At 40.6% G+C, this 19140-nt stretch overlaps 1 protein-coding gene across 19 annotated transcripts in view; it reads right to left on the reverse strand.

Annotated features, from left to right (window-relative positions):
* Positions 1–19140, reverse strand: part of PUM2 (pumilio RNA binding family member 2) — a 58356-nt gene that overhangs the window by 14758 nt on the left and 24458 nt on the right. For 12 of the 19 annotated variants that reach the window (XM_035110011.2, XM_035109994.2, XM_035110012.2 and 9 more), the window contains 5 exons: positions 18185–18333; positions 15359–15500; positions 9645–9788; positions 7825–8112; positions 5231–5467 (listed from right to left, as the gene is read on the reverse strand). In XM_035110011.2, the coding sequence (XP_034965902.1) occupies positions 5231–5467; positions 7825–8112; positions 9645–9788; positions 15359–15500; positions 18185–18333 (960 nt within the window). The remainder of the gene's footprint in view (positions 1–5230; positions 5468–7824; positions 8113–9644; positions 9789–15358; positions 15501–18184; positions 18334–19140) is intronic. The other 7 variants (XM_035109998.2, XM_035109996.2, XM_035110001.2 and 4 more) reach the window with 3 other exon arrangements.

Consider the following 19140-nt stretch of genomic DNA (forward strand, 5'->3'; position numbering starts at 1 on the left):
GCCATCTTCAAATATCTTAAGGGCTGTCACATGGAAGAAGAAACTAGCTTGTTTTCTCCTGCTCTGGAGGGTAGGACTCGGAACCAATGGCTTCAAGTTAGAAGAAAGGAGATTCCGACTAAACATTCGAAAAAACTTTCTGACAGTAAGAGCTGTTTGGCAGTGGAACAGACTCCCATGAGAGGTGGTGGGCTCTCCTTCCTTGGAGGTTTTTAAACAGAGGTTGGATAGCCATCTGTCATGGATGCTTTCGCTGAGATTCCTGTATTGCAGGGGGCTGGACTAGATGACCCTGGCCACCTTCCAACTCAATGGTTCTATGATTCTATTGTAAGTCACTTTGAGCCACTATGGGAAAAGTGACTCATATACTATATACAGTGGTGCCTCGCTAGACGAATTTAATTCATTCCACGGGTCTTATAACGAAAAATTCGTCTAGCGAATCCCAGAGGAATGCATTGAATTTTTTTGATTTTTTTTTTTGCCCATAGGAACGCATTAATTGAATTTCAATGCATTCCTATGGGAAACCGCGATTCGCTAGACGAATTTTTCGTAAAACGAATTCGTCTAGTGAGGCAACCTCCACTAGAAAAAACCTTTCATTAAGCGGAAATTTCGTTAAGCAGGGCATTCGTTAAGCGAGGCACCACTGTATAACAAAGAAAGAAAACAATCTGCAGAAAATTCAACATGTTAGTAGACCTACCAGCTACTTTTTCATCCACTTGCAAGGAATTCTCAGTTTGAAACCCTATTAGCCCAATATGATAACAAGGCATATTAATTCTACACCTCCTGGCAGTGTGCAGAGGTTCCTTAATCAAAGCATTTTTGTCTATCTGGATACTATGGGTGAAATTCACCACCATGGGTTATTTCCGTTCATAAAACAGGGCATCCCCTTTCTCTCCTCTGCTTTGCAGTCCCAAATCTGCTCCATGAGGTGTCCTGCAATCTGCCCCTTCCACAGCAAATTGAGGGGGTGCGTGTCAGGAAAAAAGAGGAAGAGGAAGTTCCCCTTGCATGAGGTATCTGTTCTGCAAATGTATGAACACCCCTGGGTACAAGGCACACTTCTGTATCAAAGACCTGTAAAATTTGTTCAACTAACTATTTAGAAGCAAAATGTGCACGCTTTAAATTGTCACTGAAATTCTGTACAAAGTTATGCTTTAGAAAATTCACACATCATCATCTGAAAAGCTAACATTTTTATTTCCTAGATGATGTTTTAAAATTCATTTTTTTAATGTAAAAAGCGTCCACTCAAAAGCATCCTTCGGAGCACATGGCTAGACAACCATAAAGGCATATTAAGAGGTTTTTTGTTACAGTGCGAAAAGACACAGTGTAATTTGAAAGTTGAAATTATTGTAATTAAAAATGCAGCAGTTTTTACAGCCTGCTTGGATTCAGGGCCTCTGTATTAGATAGCTTCCATTTTTAGTCTTTTTGTGTCTGTGCTTTATGTAGCCCACACTGTACCATCAATAAGATGGAAGTCTCGGCAGGCTTGAGACTAACCTCAAGGTATACAAAAGCATTAAAAAAAAATCAAATGGAAAACTCTCCTTAAAACCTCAATACAGCACTATAACTCCTTAATGGAACTGACAAGTGGGTGGGAGGAGGGAACTGACTGAACAAGAGAACAGAGAAACAGACGTCTCTAGTATTTTTTTGAAAGCTGTTTGCCGCACATTTGAACACCTTTTAAGATATCATAACCAAATTTTGCATGATCATTACATGTTTTTAGGTGACAGGCAAGAACATTCCTCTTTACCCAGGTCTTTCACCATTAAATAATATATGGCTTATTAAAACTTTGGGGCGGGGAGGGAGGGACACTATGATTATTTTATTATTATCCTGTCTATTGTGTTTTTATTTTTATGCTCCATAAAATGTGTTCTTAATGTTGTACACCAACCTGAGATCTTTTGATAAAGGGTAGTATATAGTTCCCATTATTATTATTATTATTATTATTATTATTATTATTATTATTATTATTATTATTATTATTATCCTGAGAAGAAACAGGTTGCCTTCTATGTTTGGATATAACTGGCTGTTGTTTGGAATCCAGATGGCAGATTGGCCCTTTCAAAACTACTGATTTTAGCCACTGATGTCAAACTTCATTACAGCGAGGTATGAAGTTGCAGGTATATGTATAAAAGGGTAGAAAGAACCATCTCATTGGTTGGATAGATCACTTACTGGTTCACACTGAGAAGTTATTTCTCAATATCCTCAAAGGCTGGAAGGCAGAGCTGCCCATAGACAACAATGGAGAAAATAATAATTTAATATACTGTAGCTAGGATTGGGCATGAGCATCCAGATTACTCCATCTCTTCCCTCCCCATTACATATATCTGTATCTATATCTATATAATTGATATCTATCTATCTATCTATCTATCTATCTATCTATCTATCTATCTATCTATCTATATAGGGGAAACTCCAAGAACCAGCCCAACAAGGGCTTTTTAGGCTCAGTGACCATGGAATGGTGACTACCCGGATGAGGTTGGATACGGACCTTCAGGACAGGGAGGAGGAATGGCATTGAACATCTAATCATAAACAGCAGCACTCCACACTGTGACATTTGGCTACAGGTTTGAACAAGTGGTCATGTTCGTAGCACAGTGTGTGCCTGCTTTATTTCTGATCAAGCAGAAAAAGCCACAGAAGGTGTACTGGGTGCAGATTTCAAAGTGCTATGAATCTCACCTTTCATTTTTAGACAATTCAGAATAAATGAAGTGTCTAATGTATGGTAAAATATCAAAAGCCTGAGGAGTTGCTAAGTTCCAGGCTTCCAAGCTGGCAGGACTTAATAATAAATAATAATAATGCATACATCTTTTGTGTCTTCCATGAATATTCAGAAGAATAAAACAATGCAGCACAAACTATGCAAATTAAGAACCACTTAACTCATAAATTGCACAGCTATAGGGCAGCTTTTGTTGTAGAACTTGGGATTACCCCAGTGCAGAATTTTAAAGTTTTAGCCAGAGTACACACAGCCTAATCATATGTCATTTACAGGAGAGTAATGTCAAACCAAGAAGTGCCTCAGGTTACCTTTGCTCTCGACTACAGAGAACAAATAATGTCTGATTCTGGATGGAATCTAAAGAGTGGTGTGCTATTGAGACAAGTGCTTCTTTTGCAAGCAAAAAAAAGAGAGCATCATACTGAATTCCACTCAGGTGAATCTCCCTATACAGTCGTACCTTGGTTTTCGAACAGCTTAGTTCTCAAACGTTTTGGTTCCGGATGACGCAACCTGGAACTAACTGTTCCCGTTTGCAAACTATTTTTGGAAGCTGAACGTCTGACGGCATTTCCGATTGGCTGCAGGAGCTTCCTGCAACCAATCAGAAGCCGCGCTTTGGTTTCCGAACGTTTGGAAGTCTAATGGACTTCCGGAACGGATTCTGTTTGACTTCCAAGGTATGACTGTATTTAATAACAGCTTTTCTGTGTGTGCCAAGCATTTTGGTAGGAAATTGGGTTGGAAAAGCCTGGGTATATGCACATAAGTCTTTTGTCAACTACTGTGCTTACAGGAAGCTGGTATTTTTCCTTGCATTGTGACAGAAAACCTCAGTTCTTCCTGGGGACAGATCAAAAGGCAAGATGCAAGCCCTACTCAAATGCAGAGCTGCAAGAGAACCTGAAACACATTCCAAGTAAAAATGTCTCCAAGTAGAGACAATATTCAAGTACTAGGCTAGACAACCTTATGACTTACACTCTAAATAGAGCCAGGCACTCAGTATAAAAGAGGGCCAATAAATATATGCCCAAACTGCCTGTTTTTACAAGTCAATGGGAAGGACCAAAGAGTATTTATTAGGTACCGTGCCATTATAGCACAAGTAAAAAGGTAAAGGGACCCCTGACCATTAGGTCCAGTTGTGACCGACTCTGGGGTTGCGGCGCTCATCTCGCGTTATTGGCCAAGGGAACCAGCGTACAGCTTCCAGGTCATGTGGCCAGCATGACAAAGCCGCTTCTGGCGAACCAGAGCAGCACACGGAAACACTGTTTACCTTCCTGCTGTAGCAGTACCTATTTATCTACTTGCACTTTGACGTGCTTTCAAACTGCTAGGTTGGCAGGAGCTGGGACCGAGCAACGGGAGCTCATCCCTCCGCGGGGATTCAAACCGCCGACCTTCTGATCGGCAAGCCCTAGGCTCTGTGGTTTAACTCACAGCGCCACCCGCGCCCCTAGCACAGGTAGATTTATAATATTTATAATATGTATGACATTTTGAAACATGTCTGGTAGTCATGTTTTACGATCTAACTGTGTGATGGAGAAACCTTCTCTAGCAAAATTCCCAGTGCCTCTACAGTTCACAAGCGTAAAGCATACAACCTTAAGTTACATAGCTCACACTAACCTGAAGTTACGTGGCTCACAGCATTACTAACAGGAAAGTACAGAATTGCAAATTGCACAAAAAGCCCCCCAAAATGTATGTAATTCAATCATTTAAAAATAAGCCTAATACCATGCTAAGTAAAACATTTACAGTGTCAGCATAAACAAAATTTGATGAAAATATTACTAATGCAGTAGGTGTGATGGAGAGGATATATTATAGACACCATATCACTGCTGTTCTCCCTCCAGCTGTTTTGAAGGCAATTTCCTAAAAGACTTCCTGCAAAATCATTCTAACCTGTTGGTTCAAAAAGCAGGATTTTTCAGTACTGCAAACTTTGCATGTGCTTTTCTTTAACAAAGATATAATAATTCATGCCACTACCACGCACCAAACATTAGCCTAAAGCCGACTCCATGAATAGCAGACATATGTTTAACACAGAAACAAGAGGAATATATATACCTTTTCCTGTCGTACAACAACAACAACAAAACAACCCAATCTCAGTTTGTTTTCTCTATCTAGAAATCGGGCTTTCGTTTTGATGTGGCAAGTCTGCAGGATGGTTATGGGAAAACATGTTGCTCCCAGGGGGCTGATTTAACTTTTGGTAACTGCATCCGTTAACAAGATTTGACTGCGCTGAGGAACATACTGGGACCTGGCCCGTTATGCAACATTTGTTTCCTTTACTGAAGAGGCAAATTGACATTTAACCCAACATAAAATATTTAATATACATAGAAAAATACATATACACACATACATACACAAACAAAAAAGGGCTTTTGTTTTTTTTACCTAAATGCAAACTGGATGAGGATCCATGTGATGAAAGTGAAGGCGGAGGCGTAAGTGAATGTCCAGGAGTTTGGCTTGGCAGAGGCATGCCTATTGGGCTTGGAGAGGAGGAAAATCCCAGACTATTGTAAAATGGCTGCCCTATGGGTGCTAGGCTGCTACTAGATCTTTTGTACAAGTCAGAGCTAGTAGATAGAGACTCTCTCCTTGTGGCACTACTACTTGCAGAACTGCCAACTGAAGGAAGAAATAAAAAGACCCTATTACATACAGCGTCAACCAAGGAAAACCTAGCCCCAACCTACAGCTGGGTCATAACAGATGTGATCACAATCATTATAACAATCAAAATTATTCCAAAGACAAATTACTGTGATAACCACACATGATTTAATATAAATCACAAAATGAGCACAAGCATTAACCCTCAAATCAGGAAGGATTTTTAAGCAATCGCCAAGTCTCGACACACTCAAGACTTAGTAACATTTCTGAGGTTATTTTGATACACTGGAGTCGGGCTTTGGGACCAATAGTCAGGTATGTCGTACTGTGTTTAAATGAACCAATGAAGCGGAGTATTAATTTGAAATAATTTCCGTAAATGGTGTCCCCTTTCCCTCCCCAGCTGAATTACTATATTGACAGGAGCTCCCCTTGTCCCACGCAACAACCCCCAGCTCAGTAGTGCTATGGGATTTGGTTCTGCAGGAGAATCCCTAAAATACATTTTGTTTCATGCTACTTCACAATTGCTACTAAAAAAATTCCCTGAGATTCCACACTTCTCATTTAAATTGATAACACTCTCTAAGTAAGCAGTCTTTAAAAAAAGAAAAAGTCCAATGACATTTTGAAGGCAGATCATAAAAGGGATTTGAACTGCAATTGCAAAATATATGTGGTCACGTTTAAACAAGGAACTGGGATATGTACTTAAAAAGTATGGACTAATAGTTTAATCACGTACTTGAATATTATAGGATAAATGTCATGCCATTTAAAAATCTTAATCTGTTACTTTATGTAAAAGTAAGGCAATGGGCAGATGTTGAGATTACCCAAACATACTTGAAGATACTAGGTAAAACTTTGCTTCCCTGTTTAGCAAATGCAAGCAAATATCTCGAACTGCTTCACATGTTTGTTAGGAAGCAGTCAAAATTATTCTGCTTTTAATTCAGAAATGCAGTGTATGTCCAGATTAACTGCCATTCATCATGTCAAATTAAATACAGAAGCAGGCTGATATCTATCAATCATCTAGGACTCAAGCAACATACAACATTTGCCTGAGAGGATTAACATTCTGCCCACCCACAACCTGGAGATGTGTGACACACATTTTTGCTATATCCCTACTCTGCTTTGTAGAACCTGATTTTAGCACACTACAAAGGAATAGTCAAGTAACAAGGAGAAATAAGTTGCAGCTAATATTTTAATCCTAATTTAGGATAGCATTATTAACAAATATAATAACTGGGAAACAATTTATCAATATGAAGAACTCTTTTAAAAATAGTATATGCATAGCATTTTCAAACATAATTGGGGACTTGAATGGACTTACGTTTATATAATTAAGCCAAGATTACAGAATTAAACTTGGAAATGACAAATGGCTGCAACTAATTAGTGCCAGGGTACAAGGAGCACAGGACTACAATAAGGTTGTTTTTATAAATGGGCACATCTGTATCATACTCAGCTATGGGAGTGAAAAAGAAAACAAAACTTTGGAAGTCTTAAGGGTACTCTATGTAAAAATGACATGGACATAATTCTCCATTTTGCCATTCATAGCTTTCTGTTGAAAGCATTTTAAGATTTGTACAAAGGGCACCTTTTTTACACTACATTATACCTACTCGTTTAAAAAATGGAATTTACTAGCTAAGATAAAAACAATCCTACAAGACTAAAAAGGGAAACTGCTTATAACGGTCAAAACTAAAGAGTTTTATTAAATTCTCCAATACATTAAAAAAATTGTTTCACATGGGACATTTTCCACTGTCAGGGTGTGCAAGCGCACTTCTATTGTGTAACGTGCGCAGAATTGTGTGTGCTTCACACATACCTTCTTCTATGCAATGCAAACAGCAAACTACTCATGTGTGCTTCACCATACATTCAACACTTCCTTCAATAATAAACCAATTTCCACAATCTTAACAGGTTGACAAATTCTAGAAAGGTGTTTAGGTACTTGTGTTATCAAAGCTGTAAATAAAACAGTATAGATCATTGTCTGATGAAAATAAAAGAAAATGGCTATTCCTAAACATTTATAAACTAAAGCAGGTCCAGTAGGAAGGGGAGGGCCGTAATTTCGCTTGCCCACTGCTCAGCCATAGTTGCATTTAAGGGACATAAACTTTGAAAAGCACAAGACAAATCAACCACAATAGAGAATTGGTTTTAAAAGCTCCAAATGTGACCCGTCTGTCAAAGGCATCAACACGCTCAACCCTGTTTCTCGTGTACAAGGCCTAGCAGGCTAAACTGCCTTCCGTTGAACTCCAGGTGTACCTTTTTTATGCATTCATACAACCTGTTCAGTTTTCCTTCTTTAAAAAAATGTAACTTACTAGATGCGCCAAATCCACCGAGTGCAGAGCCAATGGCAGCTCCTAAGGAGCTGCTGCTTCCAAAGCCAAGGGATGTGCTTCCTGGTTGGCCAGGACCATGCGAAAAGAGTGAACTGCTCTGGGAGTTATTGGTCAAAGTACTGTTGCCATAAAATGAATTGGACTGTAGGCTACTGTTTGTTTGCTGCTGCTGTGGCTGCGGCTGGGCACCAAGGGGCCGGAAAAGCCCGTTTGTGGCTGCTGCGAGGTTGTTTGCTGTTCCTCCAGCTGAAGCTGCTGCTGCTGCTGCTGTAAAGAGACATGGTTTTCAGTCATCAGATTCTAGAACATTTCGATTTTAGAAAAATGAGACTATTTTCATTACTCTCTCCTATAAAGGCAAATCATCAGCGAACCAAAGAAATATCCAACGTAAAAATGATCCCTGTCGCATAAGGTGTTAAGTAGACGAAATGATTTTCAATGAAAATACAAGAGAAAATTGTTGGGAAAATGAAAAGGGGTCCACAAATGCAACAGCCTTTCCCACTGTGGAAAGCTGTCCTGCCTTGGATGCTATTCTCCACAAACTGTAAAGAGCTTGGAGAAGGAGCGGGATCTCCCACTTGTATGCTGATCTTTTACAGAAAGCTGAAGGATTAAGAGTAGTTATTGCTTTCTGCAAAAGACAAGCAGCAAGTCTTCCACTGCACATGCAGCAAAGGGGTCTTATCTCTTAGCTTCAGATGCTGTCATCTTTCTCACTGCTTTCCCCCTTTCAATGTTTGCTGTGAGGGTGAATCTGTGAGGGTGAATGTCTCTGTGTACTTGACTGAGCATAGAATCATATCAAGGTGGAAGGGAGCACAAGGGTCATCTAGTCCAACCCCTGCAATGCAAGAATCTTTTTGACCAATGTGGGCGTATCTACAACTTAGCAATGGCAGGAGGTCCCTTCTGTAATTGCAGCATGCTGCCACCACAGAAATTACTACCAACATGTATAGCGCCCGGGGTGTGGGGTGGTAATAGAAACATGCTAGGTTGCCTTATACAGAGCCCTACTATTGCTACATCTAGCTCATTACTATGCACACAGACTGAAAGCAGTTCCTCAGGGTTTCAAATCAGAAGACCTTCTCATCCCTACCTAGAGATGCCAGGGAATGAGCCTTGAAACCTATGCATGCAAAGTATGCAAGTTACAGCACTGAAGTATGGCAGATTTACTTTTGGGGTTTCTACTTGGGTTTTAAAATACAGCCAAGTACAAAAAAGAAAAAAAACCAAGATGCTTCTGAGCACATTCTGAGCCTCAGAATTTAATTTCTGTATCAGAATTGAACCGGGCTAAGCTCCCAGACCAGTCACACAATGGCTTTCTTTATTTCAGCAGCTTAATTCAAGGTGAGAAAGTCATTTTGTGGCAATTTTAAAGAAATAAGATTCAAAAACCCTCACATGTCTACTGCAAATCAGCAGATCTCAATTTACTTTCTGTTCACCTATGTATACAACCTGGTTCATACAATCATTTCTCCACATGTTCAATATCTAAAGAAGAGTGCATTTGGTGGTGGTAGTAAAAGGGAATTTCTGAAACAATCCAGGAAATAGTCCTTCAGTAATTTAGCTTTTATACTTGCGAAGGAACAGGAGATGCAAATCTTGGGAGAAACAACTCAAACACAAACTTTCTTGCATATATGCGGGAGCTACAAGCAAATGATACTAGCTATATAGCAACACTATTTGAAAGAGTGCAAGCAGGGGGAGAGAACTGATTACTGTTAGAATGTTTCCCCATCAAATTGTGGAAGTGCTGCGAAAGATCTACCTACCTGCTTGTGCAGCTGCAGAACTGATGATGACAGGTGTTGAAGCCACCAATCTGACAGGTCCTCCAAGTCCAGTTCTGGCCCCAGGACCCATTACCAATGCACCAGTCTGATCATAATAGGCAGTGGGGGCTAAGACTTGATAGCCTAATTAATACAAAACAAACACTAGTAAAATTTATTTATTTTGGGATAAGCGTTTTATTTTGCATCTATATGAAGGATCACTTTTTAAACAATGAGCAAACTGACAGCTTTTTATCTCCTAGAAATGATGAACCAATTCTATTCCAAATATAGTGCCTAAGGTTTGGCTCGGAGGTACAGTTTGCCATGCACCTGCTTGTCTAAAGACTAGACAAAGCAACTGTCTCCGAGCCACTCCCCCATCTGCCTTCATCTATTTGCTCTCCTAACTGTCTGCCCCAACCTTTCCAAGCAAGGAAAAGCAAAGCAAAATAACTGCTCTTCTGAGACAGTGGGAACGGATGTAAGAAATGCTGCACGAGATGCCTAACATGACCTGAAAGGGTGCTGCTTGTATACAGCCAAGGCAGAGGCATCTGTTTTTAGAGAACTGGTGACATGCCCCCACCCCCCACCAGCAACACTACAGAACCACAGTGGAGGACACCTTAGCATAACAGGTTTTTTAAAAAAATTTTTAAAAAAACTTATTAAAAAGCACTTTGTTGGAAGGGGGAACAAAAAAATCTTAGGGGAGTGGGGCTGATCCATTCTGCAAATCTGTCACCTCTACAGACATGTAAAAGCTTCCTGTCATTTGAGATAACAGCCAATGCACTGCTGTACAACATGTGTGGAAACCCAGAGCCAATCAAGGAGATGGGGGGGGGGAGTCAATGGTTTCTTCTGAAGTCCCCCTTCCATGCATGTAAGGGCTGCATGCAAGTGGCAGATTAGGTCCATGAGGCTCTGTGTTTCGTTTTGTTGTAAATACAAGCAAATAGTGCAAATTAAATGGGGAGAAAGGGATACTGGAGATCACATGCATGTTCATAGGCATGTGACTCTATGCCATTTGAAATCAACAAAGAACTATATATAGTTACAGGGATACTGAAACCTTCTGAGGAACAGGAGAAGTGTAGTTTCATATTACAAATGCATATTCAAAACTAGACTGTGCTGTTCTTTTCTACTACCTTCACTACCATTTTCACATGCTAGCAAATGGGTCAGGCTTTCACTGCACTCTGCTTTACTGCTCCTCTGTAAAGAATGCAGAATAGGCCGTTAGAGAATAAATGTTACAAGTAATATAACAAAAACTCTTTCACAGATAAAAACTGCTCTTTATCAAATAGATGGCCCTTCTCTAGAACAAATGGAGCCAAGAACTGCTTTTTTTTCCATAAAGAACACTCCTCAGGAAATGTACCTGCTTTTTGAGGTTAAGCATATCACACAATAGTGCAATATATCACTATAAATATGCATGATACTAGAGGCTCAAATTTTTAAATGTATGAGTGCCAATATAAAGGTTGAGAGCAATGTAGGTGTGGTGCAAGTTCCTTTGTATGGTACAAAATAGCATTTGCATTTTGTTTTGTGAAATTTTAATTAATGTGCTGCAGCCTGGCCATGTCATTTTGCCTGTAAAATATTTATTGAAAATACAGTGGTACATCTGTTTTCAAATGTAATCCGTTCCGGAAGATGGTTTGGCTTCTGAAATGTTTGAAAACCGAGGCGCAAAGGGCAACCTGCAATTTCAATGGAGAAAATGGGGGGGGGGGTTTCCAGCAGAAGCCATTCAACTTCTGAGGCACGTTCAAAAACGGAAGCATTTACTTCCAAGGCTTTTGGCGTTCAAAAACTGAAACGTTCAGCTTCCAAGATGCTCGACAACCGAGGTACCACTGTATTTAAAAGATTTAACTTAGGTCATAGAGAAGCTGCTAAGCTCTAGGACCGTGCTCTTCAGTCTTGGGCTCCCATCTGTTTTCGGACTCCAACTCCCATCATTCCCAGCCAGTTAAGACACTGATCTGGGATGCTGTGAGTTGTAGTCTTGCAACATCCAAGGACCCAAGTTTGAAGGTGGCCACTCTAGAAGACTCCAGGAGTTTTATAGAACACCATGTCTGATCATACAGCAGCCTACCCTCCTCACAGCAACTACAATGGATGCTTTGACACCTGTGCTCTGTGCCCCCTCTGATGATGGATGTATGGGTTTTCTCCACGTTTCTTGTAAACTGCGATTCTGAACAAAGCAGCAGCCAATTACAGCATACAGCTGATGAAAGCTATGACATGTGGATCGAGAGGGCAGTGACTACTCCTAGATAAGGAGTGTGCAGGAGTGCAATCCTGATTCCATTAATTGCTGTCATTAAAAAAAAAATAGAGCACTGACATAGTCAAGAAGGGAATTCTTGACTTCACAGAATTATTTGGGTAGTCAATTGACTAGCTTTCCGGCCCTAACAAAAAGGTGACTTAATAATCATGTACATCATTATAGTAAGGCTTTAATACCAATCATTGCTACGTTAATGACAGCAAATTCAAAGGAACACTTGTGCTGTGGTTTAAAATGTTATTTTGTTTTAAAACTTTATGAATCATGACAGCATAACAGGCACTGCAGTGATCTTGCAGAAACAGAAATGTTATTTTCATTGATCTAATCCATCACCTCCAATCTTCTGAGCTAAAGGACCTTGATCCTTTACCTTTATATGTGTCAGAGGTTCCCAAACTCTGGTCTGCAGGTAGCTGGTGGTATGTAAGTTTCATTCAAGAGGTCTGCAGAAAGGTTACGGAACAGCAGAGACTATCTGGCCTTGATTTTCTTCTTCTTCTGACAGATAGAAGCCATTTTAACCCAAGCCAGAATTACCTGACCTAGGGCCTGCAATTTTCATAATATGGCACTTGTGTAGCCTAATTTATTCTAAACATCTACCAGTTAGTTGAAAGTCCCTAGTTGGCCAGGGCTCCGTAATTTTCATATCACAGCACTGATTTTGACAAAGCTGGTACTGAAGGAAATAGAAGTTTATTGTGGTCCATCAAGACCTCCAGTAATGTTTAAGCGGAAATTTCCTTGGGAAAAAGGTGTGAGAATTGCTGCTTTATATGAAACAGAGAAGTTGTTACTATTTCTGTACCATTTATTCTTTTAAGGTATTTACAAACTGCCCTTCCAGAAACTTTCCAAGGCAGCCTTTGAATCTTTCTTAAATAATTTGGTATATTTTGGTAATATTAATTCATTAGTAAATTACTGTGTCAGTATTCATTTCATTTACCAAGGGAGTAATTCAACAAAGCGCAACGGCAACTGTTCCATCAGCACAAATATTTCAGCTTACCAGACAAGATAATCCCCGTTCCCAACCCCTACATGCTATTTAGAGGGTTCTCCCAATCCCCCAAACCAATTTTGGGGGGACACAAAATGGAAAGCCCCACTGTGCTAGCAGAGGTCCTTATGTGGGCTTCTGGTAGCAGGACTCATAAGCTGACTCCTGCCCCATATCCTGAATTAGGTACAACATACTTAAACAGTAAATGCTAAGCTAGTTTCTGTGATCCTTTCCTACAGCATTGTCATTCGCTGTACTGATTTCTGCTTTTCCTTAGTACAGAACCTAAGCATTGCCTCCCTGAGACAAATCTGCAACCTCACTCCTATCAACTTTATTAGTCTGGCCTCAGCAGTTACATTGATTCTTGTCCTTGCCCACCATGTCGAGCGGAAATCTGTTTCGCTTCTGTAGGAACACCATTGAACAGAACCCTATACAAATTAGATGTTACATATATAGATAACAAATGGAACAAAAATCAAACCACCTCTACTCCTCTCCAGCTACAGGTGTTTTGTGATTAAGGCTGCAGTCCTATACCCAAATACACAGAGGTAAGTTCCATTGAGCACAGTGGGACATAGAACTGTGCTAAGCCAGAGTTTTCCAAACTGTGTGTCACGGCATCAGTGTGTCGGCTGCACTATGCAGGTGTGTCACACAAACACTCCCTGCACTCCTCCTGGGGCTAGAAAGGGTTAGTTTAACCTCAGGTTTGCTAGTAAAATTGAATTACTGTCACAAAATGCAAAACTGAATTACTGTGTTGTGAAATGATGCATGTCCTAAGAGTGTGTCACCAACACGAAAAGTTTGGAAAGCTCTGTGCTAAGCAGTGCTATCCTATGCCTCTTTACTTGAATTGTCCAATGGGGGCTACTCCCAAACTAACTTCATGTATGCCAAAAGATGAACACAACAGAACCAGAGAATGTTCCCATCTTTGAATGTCAATCAGTTCTTTAGATGTTCAATAATTATATAGAATAGAGTCAAAGAAACACTCCAGAGCAAATGATACCAAAACTGTGTTATAATTACACAGTGGCTTAAGTTCAAAGGACTTCCCACCCAGCAAACTTATGCCAGAAAAAATAGTTAAGCCTGATACTTCAACAATCCTACTTGTAGTGGCCACTTTTTTTCTTCAGTCTTTGAAAGATCATCAACCACATTCACCACCAGCACTAGGTGCCATTTTCACATGAAACTAATCCCATAACCAGGTACGGTAAGTACCGTAAGGTCACACAAATATCTAAGTTACAGCTTCAACTCTGGACCAAGTCAGATGCCCCATTCACCAGAGAGCTGAAATGTTTAGAAGATGCTTTGTATACACAGTCAAAGCAGCAGCAGCAAAGCTCTAAAAGCATCTGTATATTCTTAGCACTTCTGAGCTGTCTTAGAAATATTACTGTCGTGCTATTAACCAGTCTACTGTATAAGTATTAGATATTCTGGACTGCTTGATGACCAATGACATTTTGCATAAAAGCAGACAATAGAGAAAAATCAGTGTAGCTGTCCTTAAATGTCATGCATGCAAGTCTAAGTTCTTAATGTAAAAATGCATGTGACAAATTTAAGACATCCATTCGCCAAGCCCTTCGAAGTGCATATTCTAAGATGTAAATATATTATGCACCAATGTAAGGAATGTGGTTTAAAATCTTTTTCTGAAATTCAAACTTTCCACACTGAAAAACTGCTGACAAAGCACTAAGCTGTGTGTTGCATGTTGTCACAAATCGTAAATATTACCTAGTAAGATACACACAAAAATTACAATGCCTTGGATCCAAACATCTCATGGCACAAAAGGAAAGCATTTCTGTTTGTACAAGGACATTGTCTCTGATAGCTGGCGTTCCTTCCCTGCTGCAGCTCCCTCACCGCACCAGATCCCATCCCATTCCACAAGGTCTCATAACTCTTAGCAGTAATTTTTTGGCAGCTGCAAGGGGCAGAAGCGCAAAGGAGGGATGGGAAAGTGCCAGTGCACAACTGGAATGCCACTCATGTTTCTTAAAATACAAGTCATTATTACTCCTGATAATCTGAATGTGTGATAATTAAGAGATTAACACTGGACAGTTGATTTAATTCTCCCATGGATAGGGCACAGACAGACTACTTAATGTTAAAGGGGCTGGAAGCAGCCTACATTATTCTCCCCCATCTTATACACACATTTCTTCTGCCAGCTGTAAACATGGTTAATGAAAAGTCACATTTCAAATTTTTACCGGAACTTTAAAAAACAGTTACCAAGAAATTGCATCTCAGCAGTCTACAACTGTGAACACAGCAGGATTTTTAGGATATTTAGCTTGAACTCATTCTTAGTTTCCTTAACTCATCATTAGATACCTTGCATGCCTGTGGCAAGACCCTGACCAAAAGCCAAAGTTGGATTTGCTGCCGCAGCTGCTGCAAGTGACTCTGCCTGCTGCTGCCCTTGCTGACCCTGATTGGGAGTAAGAGGACGTTGACTTCCTCCAGTACGAAGAACCTACAAAAGACCAATGGCGACACTAACTGCTTAATATGTGAAGTATAAAAAGGTAACATAGTATAAAAAAGCTGGAACATCTGTTGTGCGTACTTTGGGGTTATGATTTAAAACACACACACACACAACAACAACAACAGTGTATAAATAAGGTAAAGTAAGCAGGCATAGACTACTTCAATGGAAGAATTATGACACAAGAAAACACAAGTTTAAGGTGCTAGGCCTTCTGTAATTCAATAACACTGAAAAGTACAGTCATACCTCGGGTTACAGACGCTTCAGGTTGCGTCCCGCGCTGAACCCGGAAGTACCCGAATGGGTTACTTCCGGGTTTCGGCGCTTGTGCATGCGCAGAAACACTAAATCGCACCCCACGCATGCGCAGACGTGACGCTGCGGGTTGCGAACGTCACTCCCGCACGGATCACGTTTGCAACCCGAGCGTCCACTGTAGTTTAAAAATAGCAAGGAACCCAAAGTAGAGACATTTAGTAGGTTAAGTGTGGTGAGCAGGTTATCGTTTTAACAGTCTTTCTACCCACTTTCAACCTGCAAATTTTAAATACTGAACATTTTAAAATGCAATTACTGTTAAACTGTAATTATGGATTTTAGCGATATATTTAGAATTCAAACCTTTGCAGACAGCACTTGCTGGTCCTAAAATGCATTTAAGGGATTGTTAGCCGACCATGCAATGACATACTCCATTCACCTGTGCCTCTCCACTTATGAAAATTCTTACTACCACCCTTAACCATGGTTCCTTACTGTATTACCATTATCAAGCATACTCAATATGAACCAGGATGTGCTCCTAACCTTCAATTTGAAGCTTGTAGTGAACAAGGTACAGTGGAACCTCGGTTTTCAAACGTAATTCATTCCATAAGACCGTTCGACTTCTAAAACGTTCGAAAACCAAAAGCAGAAGCCTCAATACGATAGGGAAACTCAAAATGGAAGCTGTGTGGGACGAGGTGATACTCGGAAAATTAGAATATCGTCGAAAAGTGCATTTATTTCAGTAACGCAACTTAAAAGGTGAAACCAATATATGAGATAGATGCATGACATGCAAAGCAAGATATGTCAAGTCATTATTTGTTGTAATTTTAATTATTTGTCGTTAGGCGGGTCAATTGTAAATGGAATGTAATTAATGAAATGTAATAGCAATGCTTGGGACGCGGGTGGTGCTGTGGGTTAAACCACAGACCTAGGGCTTGCCGATCAGAAGGTCGGCGGTTTGAAAGCATGTCAAAGTGCAAGTAGATAAATAGGTACTGCTCCAGCGGGAAGGTAAACAGCGTTTCTGTGTGCTGCCCTGGTTCGACAGAAGCGGCTTTGTCATGCTGGCCACATGACCTGGAAGCTGTACACCAACTCCCTCGGCCAATAACGCAAGATGAGCGCCGCAACCCCAGAGTCGATCACGACTGTATCTAATGGTCAGGGGTCCCTTTACCTTTAATAGCGATGCTTATTTTTGTATTATTGTAACTATTTGTTTTATTACTGTGGAATTTCCAAAAGAAAGCATTTGTAAAAATTAAAAGAAAAACAAAAAAATGCTGAAATAAATGCACTTTTCGACGATATTCTAATTTTTTGAGTATCACCTGTACACTCCTCCATTTATAATTGACCTGCCTGACGACAAATAATTACCATTACAACAAATAATGACTTGACATATCTTGCTTTGAATGTCATGCATCTATCTCATATATTGGTGTCACCTTTTAAGTTGCGTTACTGAAATAAATGCACTTTTCACCTGTATTTCTTCACAGGAAATTAATAGTGGTGGCCATCTTGGGTTCCAGATGTGCTGGGTTCTTTAGGGAACCCAAGCTTTGTCCTCAGGATTCCTTGAAGATGTTACCTAAGATGTCTGCATTGCATTATGCCACTGCATTGCTGACACAGACTGCTTTGTGGTCCATGCTAGGTGGAGAGGAGAACTGCAGTGGCAGAGCACATACCGTTTCTGGTCCAAACAGGACATGAAAATGCGGTGGTGGTACTCAGCTGTCCTGAGGGCAATGCTCCTCAACTACATTTCCTTCCGACATATGTGGGTAGAGGAAAAGTGGGGATGGGGTCAACAGGAGGAGGCTTTTCCCTTCAGAGCCAGTGCTAATGTTTTAAGCAGGTGGAAGGTTTGAGTAGGAGACATCCTGACAGCTTGTTTCATACTGGCCTCTCTGTTCCCTTCTCAATTTGGGCTTTGCTGATTTGTTGCTGTTATTTTGGCAGGCAAACTCGCAACACTGAACTCAGCTGAAGCCTGCCTACCACAATAAAAAAAAGGAAGCCAACTAAAAAGCAAAAGGAGAGGCCTGCGTTTCTAGTTATAAACTTTAAACTGACCTTTGTAGTTCAGAAGGCAAACTAAAATTTTAACCTGAATAGAGGCTTTCCCCCAAAACTAGCTGGCCTCATCCCTCAGAGGAAAGAACTGATATCTGCTATTTGATACCTGCTATTTGATAATGAAATACACTTGACAAAATTAAGCTTATGGACTGAATAGACTGCTGTCCAGCATGACAAACACATAAACTGTGCACTGTTAGATATACCATTACTTTTTATTCAACAATACACATTGCATTCAATAAAACTGCATGTGCAGACAGATATATTAACTCCTCAGGTGTGTCCACCCAGCTTACCTGTTGCTGGCTTTGTTGTGCCTGTGATGCAGCCTGTTGATTGGCTGTGTTGTTTGCTGCTGCAGCTGCTGCTGCTTGCTGCTGAAACAAGTTGGCTGGATACACTCCCCAAGGAACTCCGTAATACTGAGGAGGGACCACTGCTGGCCCTAACAAAACAAAACGAATGGCTTTACACGCAAATATTTACAGTCTCTCCTCAAAAGCCTCGAGATCAGTTCTAACTTGGTTGTGTGAAAACAAACACACATAAACAAACCCAGTATCCTATGCCAAAAAGGGAATCTCTGCACACGTACCTGAAAGCAGAACTCCTCCCCCAGGACAGATTTCCCCCCTCCCTCCCTGTAAACATTCCAAAAGGACCATTCTCACCCTCTGATCAGAAGAGGGAAGAAAAGAATTACCCTCCCGCAGAGAAATAAGCAAGCACAGCAAAGAGACAAATAAGAAGGGGTATACCAATAGTGGAAGAGCTACCATTTCACTAACACCTTTCTTCCTATATATAAAAAACAATAATCCTCTTCTCCACAGGGTCAGGAGCCCTAAAGAGCCATCCCTGTAAGAACTAACAAACATGTTACTTCAGTACAGTGGTACCTCCGGTTGCAGACGGGATCCGTTCCAGAGCTCTGATCATATCCAGGTTTCCGCAACCGCAAGGACTGCTTCTGCACATGCATGCGGCACAGTAGAGCACTTCTGAGCATGCACACACAGCGAAACACTTCCGGGGTTGCCGCTTTTGCAACCCAAAGTTTACATTACCCGAAGGTAACATAAGCCGAGGTGCTACTGTATATCTGAATTGGAAGTGCAACACAGTAGCCCAACAATTCAAATAGAGGCAAGCGTCCCATGATCCTCTCCTCTCACAGAGTTACACAAGCTCCAGAACTCAAGTAACAATGTGGGATACAGGAGACATGCAAAAACGGTTAACAAGAACAACC

Source organism: Zootoca vivipara, chromosome 3, assembly GCF_963506605.1.
Source record: "Zootoca vivipara chromosome 3, rZooViv1.1, whole genome shotgun sequence".
Lineage (NCBI taxonomy): Eukaryota > Metazoa > Chordata > Lepidosauria > Squamata > Lacertidae > Zootoca > Zootoca vivipara.